At 36.9% G+C, this 27,027-nt stretch overlaps 1 protein-coding gene across 1 annotated transcript in view; it reads left to right on the top strand.

Moving 5' to 3' along the window:
* The window catches only part of GPR156 (G protein-coupled receptor 156), a 144,555-nt gene that overhangs the window by 73,170 nt on the left and 44,358 nt on the right, over positions 1-27,027 (top strand). The window contains exons 3-5 of the mRNA XM_049629177.1: positions 2,345-2,821; positions 3,087-3,223; positions 3,614-3,651. Of these exons, the coding sequence (XP_049485134.1) occupies positions 2,729-2,821; positions 3,087-3,223; positions 3,614-3,651 (268 nt within the window). The 5' untranslated portion in view covers positions 2,345-2,728. The remainder of the gene's footprint in view (positions 1-2,344; positions 2,822-3,086; positions 3,224-3,613; positions 3,652-27,027) is intronic.

The raw sequence follows: 27,027 nt of genomic DNA, 5'->3' as shown, positions 1-27,027 counted from the left end.
GAGTTGAATGCTTGCCCCGTGACAGAGCCCAGTATCATGGTATATAAAGTTCCTACACTGGATATCCATGGATTGAATGGGGGCCTAGCATTCAAAGTTCCATGCCAGTGAGTTCAGTCTGTCCAAGGGAACCAAAGGGGAATTTATCCCCTAGGAAATTTATATTCAGATGGACTACCCCGTCATGTTCACAGACTCTCCCAAAGATGATATAAGCTTAACATTGTTAGCACTTCTAGGATCCACAATGTTGACCAGGGTTTCTTAACTTTAGCGTTATTGGCATTTGGAGAAGGATGATTTTTTGTCGTTTGGACTATATTATGAATTGTGGGATATGTAGCAGAAACCCTGGCCTCTACCTACTAGATGTCAGTAGTTCCGTCTTCTCAGTTTGGACAACCATAATGTCTCCAGACATTGTCAGATATCCTCTGGAAGTGCAAAATTGCTTCAGTTGAGAACTACTGGCATAGAGACACTATTGTGTGCCATACTCCAGGGAGCTTCTGGAAGTGAAGCTCAGGGAACTAAACATGAAGAAACTCACCAGGCCATTTGGTGTCTTCTTGGGAGAGGCCTGTTTAGAGAGTTTGCCCCATGCAGGGTATACACTAGGTAGACATTGACCTTGGAATGTAAACTCCTGTGTTCAAGTGCTGCCTCTGCAGGTTCTTTACTCTTCAATTTCCTTATTTAAAAATGAAGTATGGTGTGTTTACCTCACATGGCACTGTTGTGGTAAGAACAAATGAGGTTATACACACACACACACACACACACACACACACGCTGATGTGTACTTCTATAGACGTAGGATACACATAGACTTAATAATGGTTCAAATATAAATGTGTTTATTTGCCAGTATTGTTAAAAGGGCAATATGTGAAAAATAAATCTTTCAGTCCACCAGATATATAGTCCTCCCTGTGACTTACAATATTGCTGTATGCTAGAAGACACAATAGAGTATGTCTAACTTTAAAAAGAGGAAAAGGAAATAAATAGTTTTTTCAGCAATAAAATTTTAACCAAATTATGATGCAAATAGCCATGTTTTTAAATTTAGTTCTTAATTTTGCATTCAGTAAACTGACAGTCTGTACAAGAATTTAAATGTCTTGATAGGAGAAGTAGCTTTTAGTTCTCTTGGGATTTCATTGTGATGAACCTGGTAAATAATTCAGGAACATATGAGAGGCCAATGAATGGGTGGCACCTGGTGCTACATTGTTCATGCCTAAGCATGCAGAATCCAAAGATGGCATTCTACACCTGTCACATTGTTCTGGCTTAAATACAAGTCCTATACTCAGTGGCTATTGAAATAATAATAATTGATTTTTTTTCCTGTTCCAATTTTCCTCCACAATAAAAGAAAACTGTACTAAGCTGTTTCAGAAACACAAAGCAAAAGTGGCACCCTTTTTTAAATTCCCACTGGTAAAATTTCTAATCTGTTTTCGCTATCAAGGGATAGATTGCTTTAAAGAATTAGGGACTTGTCTACCTTTTCTTCTGAGGCTAATTTGAGCCTTCCTGCATTTCTGCTTTTGTTCTGTAAATTGAGCTTCTTTTCAGATCACAGTATTCATATTGCAGGCATCTTCTAAGAGAAATAACACCATCCTCTGGCCACTGATTTACTCTGTGGGAATTCCTACGGCTCCTCAGTTTCTCTCCCTATTACCTGAATAGGCTCTCCCACTTCTAATAGTCTAATAGTTTGAAAACAAACAAACAAAAAAAACCTCTTGGCAAAAGGCTTGTGTATTGTTCTGAGACCCCAGCTGCCTGGATATAGAATGTTCCTCCACTCACTAAGTGAACAAGAACTCCAGCAACTGAAAGACATTTCATGCAGACAGCATGGGGCACCTGAGTCCACTGCCACTCAGGATCAGACACAGCTTAAGCCATCAGCTGCGTGGAAAAATCTTGGAAGGGCAGGGGATTTCCTAGTAGAGAAAAAAAGGAAGATGAGCCTCACATGTTTAAATTAAAGTTATTATAGTGCTGAGCCAAATAAAGGATCTGAAAAGAGACTGTAGAATTTTATATCTATAAATTGTTAGATGACCTTTGTCTTTGTTTTTGAAGTGTTTTTATTATAGAAGCTTAAAAATATATTTATTTAAATATATACTAAACCTTTGTTATACATGATAAAATACCTATATAAAATAAAACTATAACTGTATAATTAAAATGTATAAAATAATATTCTTAAACTTCTATAATAAACCATTTATATATTATATATTTACATATAATATATTTATAATTTGTATTATATATTTGTTTTTATATATGTAATACATAAATATTTGTTTGTTAACAGGTTTAATTGGCTTCCTTTCCTTCTGGACCTGTGTGAGAGTACTTGGAGCAGTGACTGCCATCTGGTGGCAAGCCAGAATCATCACTTTGTGTAATCTAATGGTTACCAAGATGCCCACTCTTGCCTCACATGGTATGCACTGGCATCAGGGCACAAAGAGAGCCTGGAAGGTGTCTGATGAACGAGCCTAGTGAAATAGCCTTTTACTTCCACCTGAATGGGTTGTTTTCATCCCAGATTCTGAGCCAAGAGCCAGCTCCAAAATGGTGCCTCTGAAGAAAAGATTTGAATTGTTTTTGTGTTTTAGTCTAAGATCTGCTGGTTACCCACCAGCAGATAACCAAGACTGTGAATAAGCACACACCAAAAGGGGCGTGTGATGTCATGGAGCCTGAAATAAACTGCTCCGAATTGTGTGACAGTTTTCCTGGCCAGGAGCTGGATCGGAGTCCTCTTCATGATCTCTGCAGGACAATTGTAAGTGAGCAGCCATGAGGTATCAGGGCTGTTCGATATACATGTTGTTGTTGTTGTTGTTGTTGTTGTTGTTGTTGTTGTTGTTAGTGGTGGTGGTGCAGTGGTAGTGGTGATGAGGAGGAGGAGGAGGAGGGGGAGGTGGAACAGAAGGAGGAAATGCTTATGCAGGACATGTATTTCCTGGCTTTGGGGATGATGGGACAGTTTGTGTTTGGTCTGTAAAAGAGCCTTCATTCCTAACACCTTCTCTTTATTCTGTTCTCAGACCTCTTCCCATTATAGCAGTAAGACCATTTCCTCATTATCTCCTGTTCTCTTGGGTGTTGTTTGGACCTTTCTCAGCTGTGGACTTCTTTTGATAGTCTTCTTTCTTGGCTTCACAATTCGCTGCAGGAATAACAGGTAAGCAGCCCCATACCTAGTTTCTCATCCCCCATAGCCTGAATCGTGAAACCCAGAGGGTCGGTATCATTTTGGCATTGTGAGCTGCTAGGTGGTATCAGCAAAGTTTATCTCCTACTGTGGCATTAAGCTATCTGAAAAGTTCCCCTGAAATCATCTTGGCCTTGCAGTATAATTTCCTCTTGAAGAGAAACATCTAGTCCAGTATTGTGGCAACTACGACAAGGATATCCAAAGAGGAAAATGAAGAGTCTCTCCTCATAAAGGAAATTATGATCCTTCTGATAAAATTAGTTATTTTGTATATGGCAAACTAAAGTTGAAAACAGCCTAAGTGGGATAAGGTTTCTGAAAAAATAGTGAAGCCCTACTACCTGGCTGTTCTGTTAGATGGTTCCGGCTGGTTAGAAAGTCACTGGCTCGTCAGAGTAAGTGTCCAGGACTCCCAAGGCTGGCAAAAGAAAACCAAATGAAGACTGTTTTTGAAGGGACTTGCAAAATTCTGCCTTCACTGCTATTCGATCCTTCCCTCGGGGCCCACTCCATCTCTCCCACATCATTACTCTTTATTCTCATCCTGCCCCCACTGTCTCAGGCTGCCACCTGAGAAGCCCTTTCCAGCTCTCTCTCCGTGGCCCACAGCTGAATTCTGGATGGAGCCCACATCAGATTTCAACAGCTCTCTCAGAGAGGTCAAACTTGTTTGGCACCACTCCAGTGTGACACTTTGTGGTGATCAAATGCGCTCCATTGCTTGGGTTTGGCTCTCAGCTGAGGGTCAGTCAGTTGGATTTGTCTAGCAGGCATTTTGGGGCACCATTGGCCATTTGAGGCATGGAGGACATGGAATTGTTAAACAACAGTGACTTGACCTGCTGCATCAACCAGAGTATGGCAGTGACTAGTGGCCCTGTGACCTGAGTATGCCCCTAATGCTGCCCTAGACACTTTTCATTCTGTTCCTCAAATACACTAAACTTACTCCCTTCTCAAGGCCTTTCACTTACTGTTTCTTTATATCCCCGCTGCCTGCCAGTTTTCTCCAGATCTTCCTGTGACTAGTTCCTTCTCATCTTATAGTCCTTGGCTCAAATGACACCTCTCTATATATTTTTTAGAAAATTTTTAGTGTTTATTCATTTTTGAAAGAGAGAAAGAGTGCAAGCAGGGAAGGGGCAGAGAGAGAGGGAGACACAAAGACTGAAACAGGCTCCAAGCTGTCAGCACAGAGCCCAATGTTGGGCTCAAACCCATGAACCATGATTTCATGACCCGAGCCGAAGTCAGATGCTTAAACGACTGAGCCACCCAGGCGATCAAATACCACCTCTTCCCTGATCATTCTATTCAAAGTGGTCTGTCTACAGAATGGCCATCCAGCCCCAATGTCTTATTCCATATATTATCACCCTGTTTTATTTTCTTCATAGCAAGTATAACTCTCTGATATTACTGTATTTATTGATTTGCCTGTTTATTGTCTGTATCCCCCACCAGAATATACAGTCTATGAATACAGGGACTTTGTCATGCTCACCACTGTGTCCATCATTCAGGATAGACTCTGAACATTATAGTGCTCAGAAAATATATTTTCAGTGATCCTGGGAAGACAGATATTTAAATCCCAATAGTAGCTGCTGCCAGGAGAATGTCTGGGAAAATCATGCATTTCAAAGTTAGAGAATTACAGAGTACAGTCTTTTCAGCTGCAACATATTTCTACAGTGCAAATTAGTAACCAATTGGCAAATTAGAAAATAATATCATTGGTTCATATGTCATTTTACCCCAACTCATTAATGGTTTAAAGTATATAGGGGCAAGCCTTCGTACAATTAAAGAAGGAAGACTTAAGCGAGGAAACTAGTTTAATGTCTTCAAGAACTGGTGTACTTCCTATGTTATGAAGCTATCTGATAAAATTGGAGGAGTAGATGGAGAAGTAGAGATATATTTCCTATGTGTTTAAAAATAATTGATTGTTGAAGAAAGCAAAGATCCAGAACAGATTTTTAATTTAGATGACAATGTTACCTATTGGAGGTGAATGCCCTCAAGTACCCACATCTTGTAGATTTCAGGTTGCAAAAATCAACTGTAATCCTGGTACAAATGGTAATGGACATTTGCTGAGTAACTAGTATTTTAATTGGATAATTATTATTTTTATTAGTATTTTGGTTGCAAAGTTAAATATGTTTCAACTGCTATGACCCCATACAATTTTTCCCATAATCCATTATTTTTATGCACAGTTTTGTAGAATGCAAGGTTTTTAAAGCATTTATATATCCTGTTAAAATAGGAACACTTGTAAACAGTGTTATAGTAGAAACACATATATTTCTTTCATTCCATTAAAGATTTTGCTGATGTCTTGTTTGCAGTGGGAGCATGACTTGGCATAAAGAATAAAATATTAAGAGGCACTGTGAATAAAAACACATTTTGCAATTAAGTAGCTTACAAGCTCAGACAAGGAAAGATAAAATAACCCAGTTTCAAAGTGCTTTCTTCAATAATAAAATTTGTTCAAAGGTACAGCATCACAGTTAGATGCTTCATTTCATTTCAGTTTTGTGGACTCTAAATTTGTGATTGTGTGTATGTGTGTAGTGCCAGAGGAAGAAAAATATTTTTAAAATATCTTAATAAATATAATGGTAATGGTCAAGTTCAGTTGCAGATATTACATTTTTGGTAAAATTTTAAAATGTAGTCTACAAGAGAAAATCAGTAAAGATATAGAAGACTTGGACAACACTATCAACCAACTTGACCTAATTGACATTTATATAATCCTACATCCAACAGCAGCAGAATACACATTCTTTTCAAGTACACATGGTACATTTACCAAGATAGATCATATTCTAGGCCATAGAAAAAGTCTTATTAAATTTAAAAGGATTCAGTTCATACAGAGTATGTTCTCTGACTACAATAGAATTGAATTAGAAATCCATAACAGAAAGAACTCTAGAAAATTTTGAAATATTTGGGAACTAAATAGAGCACTTTAAAGTAACTCATGGTCAAAGAAGAAATCAAAAGAGAAACTAGAAAGTATTTTCAACTGAGTGCAAATGTAAATACCAACATATCAACATTTGTTGGATGCCATTAAAGCAATACTTATGGGAAAATTATAGCACTAAACTCCATATTGGAAAACAAGAAAGATCTACTTTATGAAACACCAAAAAAGAGCAAATGAAACCTATTATAAGTAGAAGAAAGGAAATAATAAAAATGAAAGTGGAAATTGATGAAATAGAAAACAAATCAGAAAACAACATGAAACCAAAACTCTTTATGGAAATCAGTAAAATTGACCAAACCGCTAATTCAAATGATCAGAGGGGAAAAAAGAAGATATAATTACCCAAATAAGGAAGGTAGAGGTGACATCACCTAAGGTTGGGAAGATAATGTAAGGGTGAGAACAACTATTGTAGGGAGTCTCTAACATGTTCTGCAATGATTTCTGCTTCCTGATAGTCACACTCTTATGAAATCCCCTCTCACTGAATATGGGCTGGACTTACTGATGCGCTTATTAATGTGATATCACTTTTAGGATAAGGTTACCAAAAGACTGTGGCTTCCTTCTTGGATCTTGCTCACCCTTTCACTTGCTCACTCTGAGGGAGGCCACCTGCCTTGTTGTGTGAGCTGCCCTATGGAGAGGCCCACATGTCAAGGCACTGATATTTCTAGTCTGAAGCCAGCAATGACTGAGGCTCACTAACAGCCATGTTAATAAACTTGAAAACAAATCTTCTGAGGCCTGCTAATAGCAATAAGCTTGTAAGCTTATTTTACCCAACTTGAACCTTGGAGGACTGCAGCAGTGGCTGGCCCAGTGACTGCATCCTTGTGAGAGATCCTGAGCCAGACGCACCCAGCTAATCTGTGCCTATATTGTTGAAGAAATGTTATCAGCTTTACAGAAAATCTTCTGAAATACTGAAAATAATGGACCATTCCCAACTCATTCTATGAGGACAGCATTACCCTGATATCAAAACCTAATAAAGACATTAGAGGAAAAAAGCCCTATAAGTTAATACTCCTCATGACCATAGATCCAAAATTCTAAACAAAATTTTGGCAAATTGAGTCCAATGAAATATCAAAAGGATAATATATCATGACAAAGTGAGATTTATCTCGAATATACAAGGTTGATTTAACATCCAAAGATCAATCAATAAAATTCACCATATTGACCAACATAAAACAATGATCATCTTTCTAGACAGAGAAAAGGCATTTTGAAAAAGATTTAACATTCTTTCCTGATAAAGTCTCAACAAACCAGGAATAAAAGAGAACTTCAACCTAACAAAGTACATCTATGAAAAACCTATAGCTAACACCATTTTTTAATGGTAAAAGACTGATTGTTTTCCCATTAAGATCAGAAACAAAGCTAGATGTCCACTCTCACAACTTTTGTTCAACAATGGAGATTTTAGCCAGTGCAATTAAGATAAGAAAAATAAATAGAAGTTACCTGATTGTGTATGTAAAAAATTCAGTAGAATCTATTCTTTAAAGAACTACTAGAACTAATAAATGAGTGTAGCAAGGTTGCAGTTTACAAGATCAAGGTATAAAAATCAACTCTATTTCTAAATACTAAAACCAGACAATTGAAAAGTGAAAATAAATGCAATGCCGTTTATAATAGCACCAAAAATAAGAAATATTTAGGGATAAATCTAACAATGTGTAATACTTGTATACTGAAAACTACAAAACATTGCTAATCTAACAAATAATGTGAAATACTTACATGCTGAAAACTATAAAACTGCTGAGAGAAATTAAATCCTAAATAAATGGAGAAATACCATGTTCATGGGTTGAAAGATTCAATATTGTTAATTCTCTCTTAATTGATCTATAGACTAAGCCCAATTACAGTCACAACCCTAGCTGGCATTTTTTTTTGTATAAATTGACAAGCTAGTTCTAAAATTAATGCAGAAATATGGAGGACATAGAATAGCCAAAACAACTTTATAAAATAGAATAAATTCTACTCCTGAAACCAATATTACAGTATATGTTAACTAATTTAAATTTAAATAAAATCTTGGAAAGAAAAAAAAAGAATAAAAAAAAGAATAAAGTTGGAGGACACCTGATTTTAAGACTTATTATAAATCTATAGTAATGAAGGTAGTTTGGTACTAGATAGAAATAGACATATATATCAATAAAACAGAATAGCATTCAGAAATAACCTACGTATATAAGGGAAACAGCTTTTCAACAAAGGTACAAAAGCAAGTCAGTAGAGAAGGGACAATCTTTTCAAAAAATGGCCCTGGCACAATTGGATATCCACATGCAAAAATGAACTTTGATCTATATCTTGCACCACATTCAGAAATTAACTCAAAATGGATCATAGATCTATCAAACCTAAAACTGTAAAACTTGTCTAAGAAAATGTAAGAAAAATGTTGTGACTTTGGAATAAGCAAAGATTTTATAGATATAACACTAAGAGCATAAACCATAAAAGAAAACATTGATAAATTGGACAATAAAAATTTAAAACCTCTTCTAAAGAAAATCTTAAGAAAATGAAAGAAAGAGACAGACTGGAAGAAAATATTTGCAAATCATGTATCTAATAAAGAATTTATATCCAGGTTACTGAGAACTCAATAATAAGAAAACAATAATCCAGTTTTTCAAATGAGTGAAAAATTTGAAGAGACACTTCAAAAAAGAGTACACATGAATGGCAAATAAGCATATGAAAAGAGATTGTCAACACCATTTAGTCATTAGGGAAAAGCAAATTTAAACCACAATTAAATGCCACTGCACACTTATTACAATGGCTACAATTTTTAAAAACTGACTAGGTCAAGTAATTGCTCAGTTCATAAAATGGTTTTATCCAGTAAAAAAAAAAAAAAAAAGAGGGGCACCTGGGTGGCTGAGTCGGTTAAGCGGCCGACTTCGGCTCAGGTCATGATCTCGCGGTCCGTGAGTTCGAGCCCCGCGTCGGGCTCTGTGCTGACAGCTCAGAGCCTGGAGCCTGTTTCAGTTTCTGTGTCTCCCTCTCTCTCAGACCCTCCCCTGTTCATGCTCTGTCTCTCTCTGTCTCAAAAATAAATAAACATTAAAAAAAATTAAAAAAAAAAAAGAACGAATTATTGATACTTGGGACAGCATGGATGTATCTCAAAATAATTATGCTGAGGAAAAGAAGCCAGGCAAAAAAAAAAAGTTGCATACCATAAAATTGAATTATAAAAAATTCTAGAAAATTAAACCGACCTGTTGTTAATTAATCTGTGGTGACAGAAATCAGATGAGTGGTTACCTGCAGATGGGTGGGAGGTGGCACAGAAGAGCAGGAAGGAGGAACTACAAAGGGACATGTAGAAACTTTGGGGGGTGATGGATATGTTCATTACCTGGATTGTGGTAAGTATTTCACTGATATATACATATATCAAAACTTACCAAATCCTGTACCTTAATTATGTACAGTTTATTACATGGCAGTTGTATTTGATACAGCTATTTCAAAATGTAGTCTACAAACATTCTTATTTTTTCTGAGAAGGTTCTCACGAAGGAAAAAAGTACACCATATCTGGTGTCCTTCAAAGGGCTCTGCTAGGTGACCTAAAACCCATATGATAACCGTGCTAGATATGAATGACTATTATGAGAGAATACATTCTTTTTTTTTCTAGATTCCTCCTGTAGTTCAATAAGAACCAGAATCACTTAACTTGGAGCGAAGTAGATATTTCAGGTCCAGAGGATCTCCTCATGCCTCTTATGTAATGCAGAAAATAAGGACAATGTCAGAAATTCTGTGTGAAGCTAAACTTGTTCAATTAAAGGACTTTTATTCCAAGAGCTTATCTCACTGTCACTTGTGATAAGGAGTATAGATACTAGTTGTTATTTACCTATTGTTATTTCTCAGAATTGAAAGTGTCATTTGCCCAATAATCCTGAATAGCTTGCATTTTATTTCCTGGGAAATCAAGAAGTGTGAAGAATAAGAATTGTGTAGGGATGAGCTTTTGCTCTACTTGGAGGTTAACAAGTTAACCTGTTACTATCTTATAGATGCTAGCAAAAGACATAAGAGGCTCAGAGACAGAGTACTTCATTATTCATGGCAAAAGCACTAGTCAGAGCTTCATGTTGCGTTTGTGCTGGTTCCCATGCCCCCAACTCCTGTGAGGATGATGCAGAGCCCATATGGAAGCTTGAACACATAGGAGGCTGCCATGAAAGGAGAGGAATCGGAATCTGGGGGATTCCCCACTTTTATAGTGAGTCATAACAGTCCTGGTCTTTGTCTGGGTGGAGATGTTACTTCAGTAAATATTTGCTGAGCTGAATACCTACTGTGCTCAGGATTCTGTGTAAAATGTAATTTAAGTGTTCCTGGGAGCTTCAAATGTATTACCTAGGTGGAAAAACATGAACAAGTCCAAAAAATACATCCTGGGACTTTTTTTTTTTTTTTTAATTTTTTTTCAACGTTTTTCATTTATTTTGGGGACAGAGAGAGACAGAGCATGAACGGGGGAGGGGCAGAGAGAGAGGGAGACACAGAATCAGAAACAGGCTCCAGGCTCTGAGCCATCAGCCCAGAGCCTGACGCGGAGCTCGAACCCACGGACCGTGAGATCGTGACCTGAGCTGAAGTCGGACGCTCAACCGACTGCGCCACCCAGGCGCCCCCTGGGACTTTTTTTAAAATAGCTTTTCAAAAAAAGAATGCCTTGCTGCAGGCATAGTTATGCTCTTTTCATATTGATTGTTTCAAGTCTGCCCTCTTTGTGGCTTGAGTAATTGGAGCTGAAGGGAAGGTGACAGGGAAGAAAGGAAAACAATACTGATCTTGTTGGCTATGAGAAAATTTGCACTGATACTGTGCCCTACAAAGATTTCTGGTATCTTCTCTACAATCCTTAGTTTGATGGTTACTGGCCAAGAAGGAAGAGCCAGTCAGGCCTAGAATAAATGCCACCCATATAGCTGATTTGGGGAAAGGTTTGCAGGGCCAAGGAGTGAAGTGAGGCAGAGACAGGAGTAGATATTGCAAGAACTTATCCAAAAAGAAAGCTAAGGTTCATGGTTGGGGGGGAAAAAAGGTATCTGCCATCACTTCCAAAAATTGAGCATAGAGCCAAAAGTAAATGGTATATCATGAAATCAAAAGCCACTGGCATGCAAGAATGGTGCTGAAAAAGAGGTGAGGAACAGAAATAAGGTGGCAAGATCTAGGATTATAAACAGAGATGCGATTTTATTAGGTACGGGCTGGAAGATGAAATAGGGGTGATTCAGCAGAAGTTAATGAGGGAGGAACAGGGTTAATGGGTAAGATTATTTTCTACACAGCCCTCTGACGCTGTTTGTCCATCCTGTAGTCAGTCCTAAATCACTATGACCCCTAGATGAAGTTGACACACTCCTGCTTTGTGCACCTATTGTGGAGTTAAACACATTATTGACCCATCACAGCTTCCTGGATTGGAAGAAGAGCACTATCTTTCTTAGCAGATAATGAGCTCCTTGAGTTTAAGACCACATCTTATTCATCTCTGTATCTCCATTGTGCCTGGACTATACTCCGTGTTTCCTGAATGATCAAATTAAATGGGCTAGAATATAGACTATGACAATAAAGGTAAGTTCTTAGAAGATGGATGTTTCCATCCTTTAACTTTAATACGGTAGCAATTCTACATAAAATTATGTCACAAGTAAGCAATTGCTTTCCATCGTCCTTTTCTCTTTCATGGTGGTTGTTTCCCACAGAAGCCCAAGGAATTACATCCAGAGCCTCAGTTTCCCATTGCTTCTTGTTGTGGGGGTTTCATTCTAAACTATCCTTTTTGTCTTCTCATACCATTAAAATCTGTCTGCTTTTGATGCCCTATTGGCGACAGAGTGCTGTATTTTTAGAAAGCTTCTCGAGTAGCCAAAAAATCCCTTCCCTTGTAGACCTTGCTTTGCTACAAAAGTGAGCAGGCAATAAACAAAATAGTAAAGTGAACTGTCAAATATACGGAATGTTCATGACAAGTGCAGGAAAGAAAAGTAAAACAGGGAAAGTGAATGGGGAATATCAGGGTGGTAGCTGCTATTTTAGAGTTTGGTCAGGGAAAGACTCACTGAGAAGGTAACATTTGAGTATGAATTTGAAAGGCATAAGAAGCAAGGCATGAGGTGAAGACCATTCCATGCAGAGGGAAAAGAATATGCAAAGGTCATGAGGATGGAGCATACCTAGTGTTCAGGGAAAAGCAAGGAGGCCATTGTGGCTAGAGCTGAGTAAATGAAGCAAAGAGTAGGAAAAGATGAGGTCTGAGAGGTAACAGGGGCCAACTCATGTAAGGTTTTGTAGGTCAATGTAATGACTTGGGCATTACTCCAAGTGTTACAGGGAGTCATTGTGGGATTTAGAACTGAGGAATGACATGATATGACCTGACTTACTTTTAACAGGAAAACTGGCTGTTTTAGTGAGAATAGACCTTTTACTGAGAATAGACATTTGAAAAGGTGCCTGTAGCACTCCCTTAAATAAACTCCTGTTCCTTGGGAACTTTAATTCAAGAACAGAAATAGCTAGAAGTGGAGTTTAAGACAGCTTAAGTAGCCCTCAAAATGGCATAAGCCAATTGCCTGTGACATATCACCTACTGATTCTATTCTCTGATTGAACTCTATTAACACACTAGGAAAAGATATGCAGTATCTTTACATATAAAGTAATAATACATTTTTGAGAGAAGTTAAAGAAGTTCTAAATAAATAAAAGATATATAATGCTTATAGAATAGAAGACTCAATATTGTGTAGATATAATTTCTCCCCAGATTGATATATGGATTCATTATAATTGCAATAAATATCCAACTTTTTCCTTTTCTGGTGAAACTCAGTAAGCTGATTCTCAAATATACATGGAGATTCAAAGGGCCAAAAATAGTCTGGAAAAAAAAATGGACAAGGTGAGAGGATTTCCACTTTGGGATATTAAGATTTATTAAAAAGCTAGTGATTAATACATGCTAAGTATGCTTTTGGGGTAAGACAGACCCAACGGAGCAGAATAGAGAGAATCCAGAAAGGGCCAAGTGTGTATGGAAACGTTTAATAAATGGTGCTGAGTCAGTTGGCTGTCCATATGGGGGGGAAAATGCAACTTGAATCTCACCTCAGTAAAATCATCTGCTGGTGGACTATAGATCAAAATGCAAAAGTCAAACAATGAACTTCAGAAAAATAATATAGGAGAATATCTTCATAAACTTAGGACGGAAAAATGTCTTAAATAGAATACAAAAGCACTATTCATAAAAGGAAAGATTGTTAAATTGTTCTATGTAAATGTTAAGAATATCTTCTGTTCATTAAAAAACATCACCAAGAGAGGAAAAAGCAAGCCGTAGAACGGAGAATATATTTACAATGCATATGTCATCAAAGGATTTTTATCCAGAATAAAGGACTACAAACAGATAGGAAAGGCACAGAGAATGCAATTGTTTTTAATGAGCAAAAGGTATGAACAGCCACTTTATTAAAAAATATATCCAGATAGCCAATAAACAAGTGAACAAGTGTTCGACTTCATTGGTCATCAGGGAAATGCAAAGTAAAGCCACAGTGAGATAATACTGCATAGTCACTAGAATGTCTACAATTAAAAAAAAAAAAAAGACAAAACCAAGTGTTGGGAAGGATGGGGAACATCTAGAATTCTCATGCATTGTTGTGGGAGTATACAATGTAATAATCATTTCAAAAAACAGAATCTACTAAACAACATATTCATACCCTAAGTCACAGCAATTCTAGCAAAAATTGCATACATATATTCACTGAAATACATGTACTAGAATTTTCTGGACAGAACTATTTCTGATAGGCCCAAACTAGAAACTCCTCAACTGCCCATCAATAGTTTAATGTCTAAACACATCATGGTATATTTAATGATTGCCCACTATCCAACCATAAGAATAAATAATCTATAACTACATGCAACAATACAGATGACTCAGAGAAATAATGTCAAGCAAAAGAAACCAGGCACAAAGATTAGACTCTTCATGGTTCTACCTATATGAAGTACAAAACGATACAAATTTAATCTATGATATTAGAAGTCCAGATCATAGTTACCCTGGAGGTTGAGGGAGATGATGAGAAGGGAGCAAGAGGAAGCCTTCTGGAACACTGGTAGTGCTCATTTCTTAACCTGATGCTGGTTACACAGGTGTGTCCGTTTTCAAAAATACACTGAATTTTATACTTATATACACTTTATGTTTATTTTTCTTCAATAAAAGTTTTAAAAATTATCTTTGAGTTTCCTAAAAAAATGAAATATATGAAAGGAAGATACATGCCAGTTTATCAACAGAGACAGCACTATTTTTTAATAGTTTCTAGAAAAAATTCTCACTTTTATATCATGGACATTGTGGTGAGAATGGATAGGTTTACTGTAAATGCAAAGGTCAGTTGCTTAAGATTTTTTTATGGCACTGGGGCACCCGGGTGGGTCAGTTGATTAAGCATCTGACTTTGCCTCAGGTCATGATCTCATGGTTCATGAGTTCGAGCCCTGCATTGGGCTCTGTGCTGACAGCTCAGAGCCTGGAGCCAGCTTCAGATTCTGTGTCTCCCTGTCTCTCTCTGTCCCTCCCCTACTCCTGCACGCTCTCTCTCTTTCTCTCAAAAATAAATAAACATTTAAAAAATTAAAAAAAAAGACTTTATGGCACTATTGCTAATAGTGAAAATATAAAATAAAAATTTCTTTTTATCAAGAAGACATCAGTAAATGGTGCCAAAAACACAAGCAGCAAAAGAAAAATACATTCAGTGTCATCCAAATTAAAAATTATGTGCTTCAAAACACAATTAAGAAAACTAAAATAACGCACAGAATGGGAGAAAATATTTTCAAATCATAGTTCTTATAAGGGACTTGTATCTACAATATATAAAGAATGCTTACAAGTCAATAATACAAAGACAAATAACCAGTTTTAAAATGAGCAAAGAATTTGAATAGTGTTTTCTCCAAAGAAGATCTATAAATGGTGAATAGGCACATAAAAAGATGTTTGACATCATTAGCCGTGAGAGAAATGCAAATCAAAACCACAATGAGATATCACTTAATGCCCCCCTAACATGGCTAGAATTTTAAAAGGCAGAGGAAAAACAACTGTTTGCAAGGAAGTGGAGAAATTGGAACCTCATGTACTGCTGGTGGGAATGTAAAATGGTGCAACTGATACAGAAAATAATTTGGCAGTTCCTCCAAATGTTAAATGCAGAATTACAATATGAGCAAGGAATTAGATGCTTAAGTACATACTCAAGAAAATGAAAACATATGTTCAGACAAAAACTTGTACATGGATGTTCACAGTAGCATTCATAATAGGCCAAAAGCAGAAACAATCCAAATGTCCCTCAACTGATGAATGGATTAATGAAACGCTATATCCATGTAATGAAATGTTATTCAACAATAAAAAAAAAAAAAGGAAACCCTGATTCATACTACAACATAGACCAACCTTGAAACCATTATGTTAAGTGAAAGAAGACAATCACAAAAGACTATAAATTGTATAGTTCCAAATATGAAATGTCCATAATAGATAAATCTATAGAGACAGAAAGTAGATGAGTGGTTGCTTAGGGCTGAGAAAAAGCAAATTAAAACTATGAGATTTACAATAAATGGCTTAAAATTTTAAATTTAAAATGTTAAGGATATGAAGCTATAAAATTCTCATTGGTACAAATTTGTACAACCACTCTGGAAAATAATTTGACTTATCTTTTAAAATTAACAACACATATCTTATGAGCCAACAAATCCACTTCTAAATTATACCCAGGAGAATTGTAAGCACATTTGTACCAAGAGTTGTATAAAGAATATTCACAGTAATATTATTTGTAATCACCCCAAATGTCTTTCATTAGTAGAAAGAATAAATAAGTCTTGGGATATTCTTGCAATGGAATACTATACAGCAATGAAAATGACAAGTTCCAGAAGAATCTCACAAACATCAAATTTAAAAGCCATCCACAAAGGAGCATGTGCTATGTGGATCATCTTCTATAAAATTCAAAACCAAGCATAACTAAAGTATAGTGTTGAAAGTCAAGATAGTGGTTTGCCTTTAGGGAAAAAGAATAATAATTGTGAGTGGAGATTTTGAGATGGTGTAATGTTTTCTTTCTTTCTTTTTAATTTAATTTTTTATTTTTTAAAATTTACATCCAAATTAGTTAGCATATAGTGAAACAATTATTTCAGGAGTAGATTCCTTAATTCCCCTTACCCATTTAGCCCATCCCCCCTCTCACAACCCCTCCAGTAACCCTCAATTTGTTTTCCATATTTATGAGTCTCTTCTGTTTTGTCCCCCTCCCTGTTTTTATATTATTTCTGTTTCCCTTCCCTTATGTTCATCTGTTTTGTCTCTTAAAGTCCTCATATGAGTGAAGTCATATGATTTTTGTCTTTCTCTGACTGACTAATTTCACTTACCATAATACCCTCCAGTTCCATCCATGTAGTTGCAAATGGCCAGATTTCATTCTTTTTGATTGTCGAGTAATACTCCATTGTATATATATATATTCACACATATATATACACGTATATATACGTGTATATATATGTGTGTGTATATATATACACATATATATACGTGTATATATATGTGTGTATATATATATGTATACATATATGTATATATATATATGTATACATATATGTATATATATATGTATACCACATCTTCTTTATCCACTCATCCATCGATGGACATTTGGGCTCTTTCCATACTTTAGCTATTGTTGATAGTGCTGCTGTAAACATGGGGTGCATGTATCCCTTCAAAACAGCACACCTGTATCCTGTGGATAAATGCCTAGTAGTGCAATTGCTGGGTCGTAAGGTAGTTCTATTTTTAGTTTTTTGAGGAACCTCCATACTGTTTTCCAGAGTGGCTGCACCAGCTTGCATTGCCACCACAATGCAAAAGAGATCCTCTTTCTCTGCATCCTCTGCCACTTGTTGCCTGAGTTGTTAATGTTAGCCATTCTGACAGGTGTGAGGTGGTATCTCATTGTGGTTTTGATTTGTATTTCCCTGATGATGAGTGATGTTGAGCATTTTTTCATGTGTCGGTTGGCCATCTGGATGTCTTCTTTGGAAAAGTGTCTATTCATGTCTTTTGCCCATTTCTTCACTGGATTATTTGTTTTTTGGGTGTTGAGTTTGATAAGTTCTTTATAGATTTTGGATACTAGCCCTTTATTTGATATGTCATTTGCAAATATCTTCTCCCATTCTGTTGGTTGCCTTTTAGTTTTGCTGATTGTTTCCTTCACTGTGCAGAAGCTTTTTATTTTGATGAGGTCCCAGTAGTTCATTTTTGCTTTTGTTTTCCTTGCCTCTGGAGACGTGTTGAGTAAGAAATTGCTGCGGGCAAGATCAAAGAGGTTTTTGCCTGCTTTCTCCTCGAGGATTTTGGTGGCTTCCTGTCTTACATTGAGGTCTTTCATCCATTTTGAGTTTATTTTTGTGTATGGTGTAAGAAAGTGGTCCAGGTTCATTCTTCTGCATGTCGCTGTCCAGTTTTCCCAGCACCACTTGCTGAAGAGACTGTCTTTATTCCATTGGATATTCTTTCCTGCTTTGTCAAAGATTAGTTGGCCATACATTTGTGGGTCCATTTCTGGGTTCTCTGTTATATTCCATTGATCTGAGTGTCTGTTCTTGTACCAGTACCATACTGTCTTGATGATTACAGCTTTGTAGTATAGCTTGAAGTCTGGGATTGTAATGCCTCCTGCTTTGGTTTTCTTTTTCAAGATTGCTTTGGCTTTCTTTTTCAAGATTGCTTTGGCTATTCGGGGTCTTTTCTGGTTCCATACAAATTTTAGGATTATTTGTTCTAGCTCTGTGAAGAATGCTGGTGTTACTTTGATAGGGATTGCATTGAATATGTAGATTGCTTTGGGTAGTATTGACATTTTAACAATATTTGTTCTTCCTATCCAGGAGCATGGAATCTTTTTCCATTTCTTTGAGTCTTCTTCAGTTTCTTTCATAACCTTTCTATAGTTTTCAGTGTATAGATTTTTCACCTCTTTGGTTAGATTTATTCCTAGGTATTTTGTGGTTTTTGGTGCAACTGTAAATTGATTTCTCTTTCTGTCGCTTCATTGTTGGTGTATAGGAAAGCAATCAATATCTGTGCATTGATTTTATATCCTGCAACTTTTCTGAATTCATGAATCAGTTCTGGCAGCTTTTTGGTGGAATCTTTTGGGTTTTCCATATGGAGTATCATGTCATCTGCGAAGAGTGAAAATCTGACCTCCTCCTGGCCGATTTGGATGCCTTTTATTTCTTTGTGTTGTCTGATTGCAGAGGCTAAGACTTTCAATACTGTGTTGAATAACAGTGGCGGGAGTGCACATCCCTGTCTTGTTCCTGACCTTAGGGGGAAAGCTCTCAGTTTTTCCCCATTGAGGATGATATTAGTGTTGGGTCGTTCATATATGGCTTTTATGATGTCGAGGTATGCTCCTTCTGTCCCTACTTTCTTGAGGGTTTTTATGATGCTGTATTTTGTCAAATGCTTTCTCTGCGTCTGTTGAGAGGATCATATGGTTCTTGTCCTTTCTTTTATTGATGTGATGAATCACGTTAATTGTTTTGCAGATATTCAGCCAGCCCTGCATCCCAGGTATAAATCCCACTTGGTTATGGTGAATAATTTTTTTAATGTATTGTTGGATCTAGTTGGCTAATATCTTGTTGAGGATTTTTGCATCCATGTTCATCAGGGAAATTGGTCTATAGCTCTCCTTTTTAGTGGGGTCTCTGTGTGGTTTTGGAATCAAGGTAATGCTGGCTTCATAGAAAGAATTTGGAAGTTTTACTTCCATTTCTATTTTTTGGAACAGTTTCAAGAGAATAGGTGTTAACTCTTCCTTAAATGTTTGCTAGAATTCCCCTGGAAAGCCATCTGGCCCTGGACTCTTGTATTTTGGCAAGTTTTTGATTACTAATTCGATTTCCTTACTGGTTATGGGTCTGTTCAGATTTTTTATTTCTTCCTGTTTCAGTTTTGGTAGTGTATATGTTTCTAGGAATTTGTCCATTTCTTCCAGATTGCCCATTTTATTGGCATATAATTGCTCGTAATATTCTGTTATTATTGTTTTTATTTCTGTTGTGTTGGTTGTGATCTCTCCTCTTTCATTCTTGATTTTACTTATTTGGGTCCTTTTCTTTTTCTTCTTGATCAGACTGGCTAGTGGTTTATGAATTTTGTTAATTCTTTCAAAGAACCAGCTTCTGGTTTCATTGATCTGTTCTACTGTTGTTTTTGTTTGTTTGTTTCAATAGCATTAATTTCTGCTCTTATCTTTATTATTTCCTGTCTTCTGCCGGTTTGGGGTTTTATTTGCTGTTCTTTTTCCAGCTCCTTAAGGTGTAAGGTTAGGTTGTGTATCTGAGATCTTTCTTCCTTCTTTAGGAAGGCCTGGATTGCTATATACTTTCCTCTTATGACTGCCTTTGCTGCGTCCCAGAGGTTTTGGGTTGTGGTGCTATCATCTTTACTGACTTCCATATACTTTTTAATTTCCTCTTTAACTGCTTCGTAGCCCATTCATTCCTTAGTAGGGTGTTCTTCAGTCTCCAAGTATTTGTTACCTTTCCAAATTTTTTCTTATGGTTGATTTCAAGTTTCATAATGTTGTGGTCTGAGAATATGCACGGTATGATCTCGATCTTTATGTAATTACTTAGGGCTGATTTCTGTCCCAATATATGGTCTATTCTGGAGAACGTTCCATGTGCACTGGAGAAGAATGTATGTTCTGCTGCTTTAGGATGAAATGTTCTGAATGGTCCAGTGTGTCATTCAAAGCCATTGTTTCCTTGTTGATTTTTTGATTAGATGATCTGTCCATTGTTGTGAGTGGGGTGTTGAAGTCTCCTACTATTATGGTATTACTTTCGATGAGTTTCTTTATGTTTGTGATTAATTGATTTATATATATGGGTGCTTTCACATTTGGCACATAAATGTTTACAATTGTTAGGTCTTCTTGGTCTATAGACCCCTTGATTATGATATAATGCCCTTCTGCATCCCTTGATGTAATGTTTTCTTTCTTATGCTGGTGATAGTTACATAGATATATCCTTTGTGATAATTGAGCTAAATATTTATAATTTGTACACTTAAAAATACCTTTCCTAGCCCAAGATTATTAAACAAAAACAAAAATGTTCAACCTGTCAGGGATCTACAATTATAAGAATCATGAATAGGTAGTGGTCATATATTCAGAGGATTGTTGGACATGAGGATGGTATCAGCTCCCAAATATCTTCTTTACATAATATCAAATGTCCACCTGTGTTCAACTGCTTCACCATAATAGCCTTTCTTACTTTGCCCAAATTACTGCACCAAGACTTATTAAGTGTTCTGGTTTCTTTTGCTTTCATAAATGTAGCTGAGCATCAAAATTTCACATAATTTGGGTGCTAACAAGATTAGAAAGTATCATGATATTAATCAGTTTTTTATCCTATTCTATGCCTTATTTCCATCTCCATCCCACTAAAAAGCTTGCTTTTGGGGAAGGGGGGGGTGTCAGATGGTAAACGTTTTTCAGGCATTTTGAATTCTACCATTTCAGTGGTGAAAGATGCTATTCTTTCGTGTGTGTGTGTGTGTGTGTGTGTGTGTGTTGGGAGGAGGTGAGGCTCAGGATGCTAATCTATGCACACTGACCTTTGTTTCTATCTGACTGAACAGATGTAGGAATTAATCATTGTCACTCCTGGATGCTGTGGCTGCAGCTGTCCCCCACTGCCTTTCTGCCCTGTTAGATTTATTAGTGTATTTTGTTTGCTAGAAAACATGCCTCAGCACAGAAGAACTGGCAAATTAGAGAAGCTTATCTGTGAATATAATTTTATAGAAACATGTTGTTTTTTCCTACACATCTGTACCTAGACTGTACATGAACAGAGTCAAGAAAATAACAGAGAAGAGGAAGGCTGGCAAGCTGGACCGAGATGCAGCTTCAAGATTTGTGAAAAATGTCCTTTGGTGTTTATTTATTTTTGACAGACAGAGCAAGAGAGAGAGTGTGAGAAAGCGAGTGCAGGCAAGAGGGTGTGGGGCAGAGAGAGGTGGGGACAGAGGATCCGAAGCAGGCTCTGTGTTGACAGTAAAGAGCCTGATGCAGGGCTCAGTCTCACAAATCATGAGATCATGACCTGAGACAAAGTTGGACGCTTAACCAACTGAGCCACCCAGGTGCCCCGACAAATGCCCTTTGGGAACCAAAACCTAAAAATGCATCCAAAGTTGTCAATAAAGGAAGAAGTAAAACTTAACCTTTTGGTTTTAATGGACACATATTGGAAAAGTGTATCATTTTTATTGTTTTCCACAAAATAGATGATTATGTGGCAATGCAAGGTTTAAATGTATTCCTTATTGAATTCATATATAAAATTTACATTTTAAACTTGTAATGCTAAATATTTTGCCCCAGAAAGATTGTTATCTTCACTGATTTTCCTCTGAACTCTTTTTTTTTTAATTTTTTTTTAACGTTTATTTATTTTTGAGACAGAGAGAGACAGAGCATGAACAGGGGAGGGGCAGAGAGAGAGGGAGACACAGAATCTGAAATGGGCACCAGGCTCTGAGCTGTTAGCACAGAGCCCGACGCGGGGCTCGAACTCACAGACCGTGAGATCATGACCTGAGCCAAAGTCGTACGCTTAACCGACTGAGCCACCCAGGTGCCCTTCCTCTGAACTCTTTAAAAGAAGAAAAATAGAAAAGAAAAACAGACTGGTAGTATTGTTTATGTAACTCCTTGAGAAATTATTTCCCATCTTGAGAAATTTCATATTAGATCAATGTCCTACAATTGCAAAGAACTGTCTTCTAAACTCTAAACTCTTCTTTTTGCAACCAGCCCCCCTTAACTCCCAACTATCAGTTTAGTGCCACTCCCAGAATCTGGGCATACTTTGGCCGTAGGCACATGAAAATAAGTGTTCTAAATTAGTACTAAATTCATTTTATAGCAGGCCCCACTACAACCTTCAGAACATAATTAACACTCTCTAGACCCCAAGAATCCCTGCTACATAGATATCCGTGCAGCCTCACCAAATCTAACCCCTAAAGATACTGACACCAGCAGGGATGGATATCAAAGTAGCCATGCCCTTTTGGATATTGAGAGTTACCTCTAAATTTAGTATAAATTTCTAGGGCCTGGTCTATCTGTTTCTATTCTCCCCCTTCTCTTTATCAGGTCAGCATGCTCTGGCGCAGAGGGGTGGGGGGTGGGGGGGTGAGCAGCCAGTGACTATTCAGAGTCTATTCCTTTCTGGTGGCCCACTGCCTGCCAGAATCCTAGACCTCACTCTTAGACATGTACATTAGCCTGCATCTCTCTGATACCAATCCCTCACTCACTGGGATTTCTGCTTATTTTGTGCACTCTCTGACCTTGCTTGATTCTCTCTCTCAATTTATTTCTTTATTGACTCTTCCTCAGAACAATCTGGTTTTAGACATCCTTGTATGTTCAGTCCCTAAATTACCACTACGGCCTTTACTTTGATGCTCTCAGCATCTGGCTTATGTGTCTTAATCTTATGGCCTGGACTCCTGAATTCAAACTCCTCTGGCATAACTTCTTCAACCACAATTTGAGTCCCAATTCTGACAGTGTTTCTGTCTCTGATAGTAATACCAAGCACCTTATTAAGAGAAGATAGATATTTAAAAAAAGGGGAGGGTGCCTGTGTGGCTCAGTAGTTTAAGTCTTAAGTTTAAGACCTCTTGACTTCAGCTCGGGTCATTATCTCACAGCTCATGAGATTGAGCCCCGTGTCAGGCTCTGTGCTGACAGCACGGAGCTTGCTTGGGATTCTTTCTCTGTGCCCCTCCCCAACTCATGTGCATGCACACACGGTAATTCTCTCTCTCTCTCTCTCTCTCTCTCTCACTCTCACTCTCTGTCTCTCTCAGAATAAATAAACCTAAAAAGAAAAGAAGATAGGTTAATCCTCTAGATGTCAATCTTAGTGATTGGGTCCACCTCTCAGGTAAAGAGAAACAAGCAAACCAAATGTCCATCAACAGATAAATAGATAAACACAACGTACTATATACATATAATGGAATATTATTCAGGCTTAAAATGGAAGGAAGTTCTGACACATGCTCCATCATGGATGAAACTTGAGGACTTTATATTAAGTGAAATAAGCCAATCACAAAAGATAAATACTGTATGAATTCACTTATATGTGGTATCTAGCATAATCAGACTCAAAGAAATGGAAAATAGAATGGTGGTTGCCAGGTACTGGGGAGAGGGAGAAATGGGGAATTATTGTTTAATGGGTACAGAGTTTCAGGTAATGTTCAGTTAATTGTTGTTTAATGGGTATAGAGTTTCTGTTTTTGCAAAATGAAAAAGTTCTGGAGATTGGTTGCACAACAATACTAATGAACTGTACACTTAAAAATGGTTAGGATCATAATTTTTATGGTTATTTTATTGTATGTGATTTTACTGTATTTGCCACAATTAATATTTTTTTTAATTTTAAAGACAAAGAAAGAAAAACTCCTATTAGTAATAACTCATTTTGATCATATAATCTATTACAGGACCATTTCCTATTTTTTATTGCCCATACCATCTCTTAGGAGATAATGATCATTCTTAAATCACTGCCTGTTTTGTGACCTTGTTACTTTATTTTTCATGTCCCAATTTGCATATCTGAATCTTTGATATCTTCTCTTTCAAGTATTCCAGAATTTCATTTTGCCTTACTCAAGATCTCTTAATGATTTTGTAGGTTTTTTCACATCCCCATTGGCCTTCCCCTTTCCAGGCTGCAGAATGATCTATCCTCATTCAGTAAAGACCCTGCCATTCCAGTTTTCCTCCTCTAGAATTTATTTATATTCCTTATATGACCAAAGCCAGATGTTTTATTCTGGTACATTATGAGACTTTACTCTTGACTTTAGATTCTCAGAAGAAAAGGGAGGAGGTGACCTAGTTTTGTGTGAGACTTACAACAAACAGTAGGACAATAGAAATGTTATTGGCAAAGGGAGTCTTACTCAAATCTCTATGGGTAAGCATTTCTTAGATATATAAGATAATAATGGGAATATACTTGTTCTCTTTTTCTTTTGCTATATAATTCACATACCATGAAACTCACATTTTTAAGTATATAATTCAGTAGTTTTTATTTCATTCACAAGATTGGGTAATCATCACCACTGTCCAATTCCAGATCATTCATTACCCCAAAAAAGAAACCTCATACCCATTAGCAGTCTCTCCCCATTCCTTCCACCTTGCAAGCCTCTAGCAACTCCTGGTCTCTTTTCTGCCTATATAGATTTGCCTAATCTGGGCCATACATATAACTGGAATTATATAACATGAGGCCCTATTTTCTGCCTCTATAGATTTGCCTAATCTGGACCATACATATAATTGGAATTACACAACATGTGGCCCATGGTGTGTGGCCTCTTTCACTTAGCATTATCTTAGCATAATGATTACAAAGTGCATCCATGTTGTAGTAGGAGATAATACTTCATTCATTTTTATGGCTATATAATGTTCCATTAAATGGGTATTCCATATTTTGTTTTTTCATTCATCAGTTGGCAGGTATTTGATTGTTTCCACTTTTTTAGCCATTATGAATAATATGCTACTATGAAAATTCATGTACAATTTTTGTGTGGACATGTGTTGTCCTTTATCTTGGGTATGTACACCTGGAGGTGGAATTGTTAGGTTATAATGTATTTATATAAGTGCTGAACTGTTTTACAAAGTGGCTCTATCTTTTTACAATCTCACCTGCAGTGTATGAGGGTTTCAATTTCTCCACATCATTGTCAACACTTATTATTGTCTGTCTTTTTTATTGTTACCATCCTAATGGATGTAATGTGGTTTTGTGGTTTTGATTTTACTCAATTCATTGTGGTTTCAGTTTGCATTTCCCTGATAGCTAATAATGTTGGACATTTTTTCATGTACGTTTTGGTCATTTGTATATTTTCTTTGGAAAAAATACTTATTCAAATCCTTTGACATTTTTTTTAAGTGTATTTATTCTGAGAGACAGAGAAAGCATGATTGGGGGAGGGGCAGAGAGAGAGAGAGAGAGAGAGAATACCAAGCGGGCTCTGCACTGCCAGTGCTGATCCTGATGCAGGGCTCAAACTCACGAACCATGAAATCATGACCTGAGCCGAAGTGGATGCTTAACCAACTGAGCCACCCAGCACCCCTAAATCCTTTTACAATTTTTAAACTTATTATTTTAATTAGGAATATACTTAAACCAGCGATTTCTCAAAGTTGGTTCACATTAGAATCTCTCAGGAGCTTTTAAAAATACCCATGCTTCACCCTAGACCAGCTAAATCAAAATATCTAGGGGTAGAACACCAGCAGCATTTTAAAAAAAATTCTGCAGTGAATTCTAATGTTTGAGAATCAGTGTAATAGACTAGATGACCAAGCTGATGATACCAATATAGAAATGCTGAACACTTAGAAACTTAGAAATTAGGCCAAGTATTAGAAATTGAACTAGGGGCTCCTGGGTGGCTTACTTGGCTAAGCATCCAACTCTTGATTTGGTTCGGGTCATGATCTCATGATTCATGAGATCGAACCTGCATGGGGCTCCATGCTGATGGCTCACAGCCTGCTTGGTATTCTCTCTCTCCCTCTCTTTCTTCCCCTCCCCCCATACACATGTGCACACATGTGCTCTCCCTCTCTCTCTCTCTTTCTCTCTAAATAAATAAACAAACAAACTTAAAACAGAAATTTAACTAAATATGAATTATAAAAAGCCTAATCAGGTCAAAAGGTAGAGGTGAGCTTTTTAATGACTTTTTTTAAATCGGATTTTTCCTATCACAGGAAGTTTTAAGCCAGCAACATTTAGAGAAAATGTCCTGGCTTGGTTCTTGCCTAGTGACTAGGAGTAGATCTTAGGAGGTAACCACTCGTGAGCCAATAAATGTGACTAATCATGACACAATTAAATCCATAATCCCAGAAAATGCATCTCAACTATTCAATGTTCAAAAAGAAACTATGACAAAATGTGAGTATTAACTAGCAGAAAATTGAAATTTAGGCTTTTGAAAGTCAGAAGGATATTGGAGACTATTTTAAGAGACTTTATTGGAAGTATAGGGAAAGAGTAACTGAGAATAAAAAAGAAAAATCCAAGCACTTAAAAATGTGACAGTCACAGTGGAGGGAAAATGACATCTTTCAAAGAATGTAAAAAGCTCCCCAGAGGAAAGCAGGGAGCCCACAGAGTTTGTCGGGTTAGGTATGAAATAGGAAAAAAGACTTTGAGAAGCACCTTTGAAGAGAGTCCAAAATACATAAAGGGATTGTCTAAATCCATTAAAAGGGAGAAGCTAGAATAACAGTGGAATCTCTTGCTGCTAATAGTAGGGCACAGGGAGTGGTCAGAAGCCAAAAGACAATGAGACTAAACTAATCATGTGCCTCTAAATTTATTGAGGAAGAAACCAGAGTGATTACAACACCGGAATTCATCCCCTGTGAATTCATTAGAAGTTGATCAAATAGTTTTCTGT

The sequence above is a fragment of the Panthera uncia genome, chromosome C2 (assembly GCF_023721935.1).
Source record: "Panthera uncia isolate 11264 chromosome C2, Puncia_PCG_1.0, whole genome shotgun sequence".
In the NCBI taxonomy this organism is placed as follows: domain Eukaryota; kingdom Metazoa; phylum Chordata; class Mammalia; order Carnivora; family Felidae; genus Panthera; species Panthera uncia.
The sequence above is the reverse complement of the archived record's forward strand: the minus strand, read 5'-3'. Positions and strand labels throughout refer to the sequence as shown.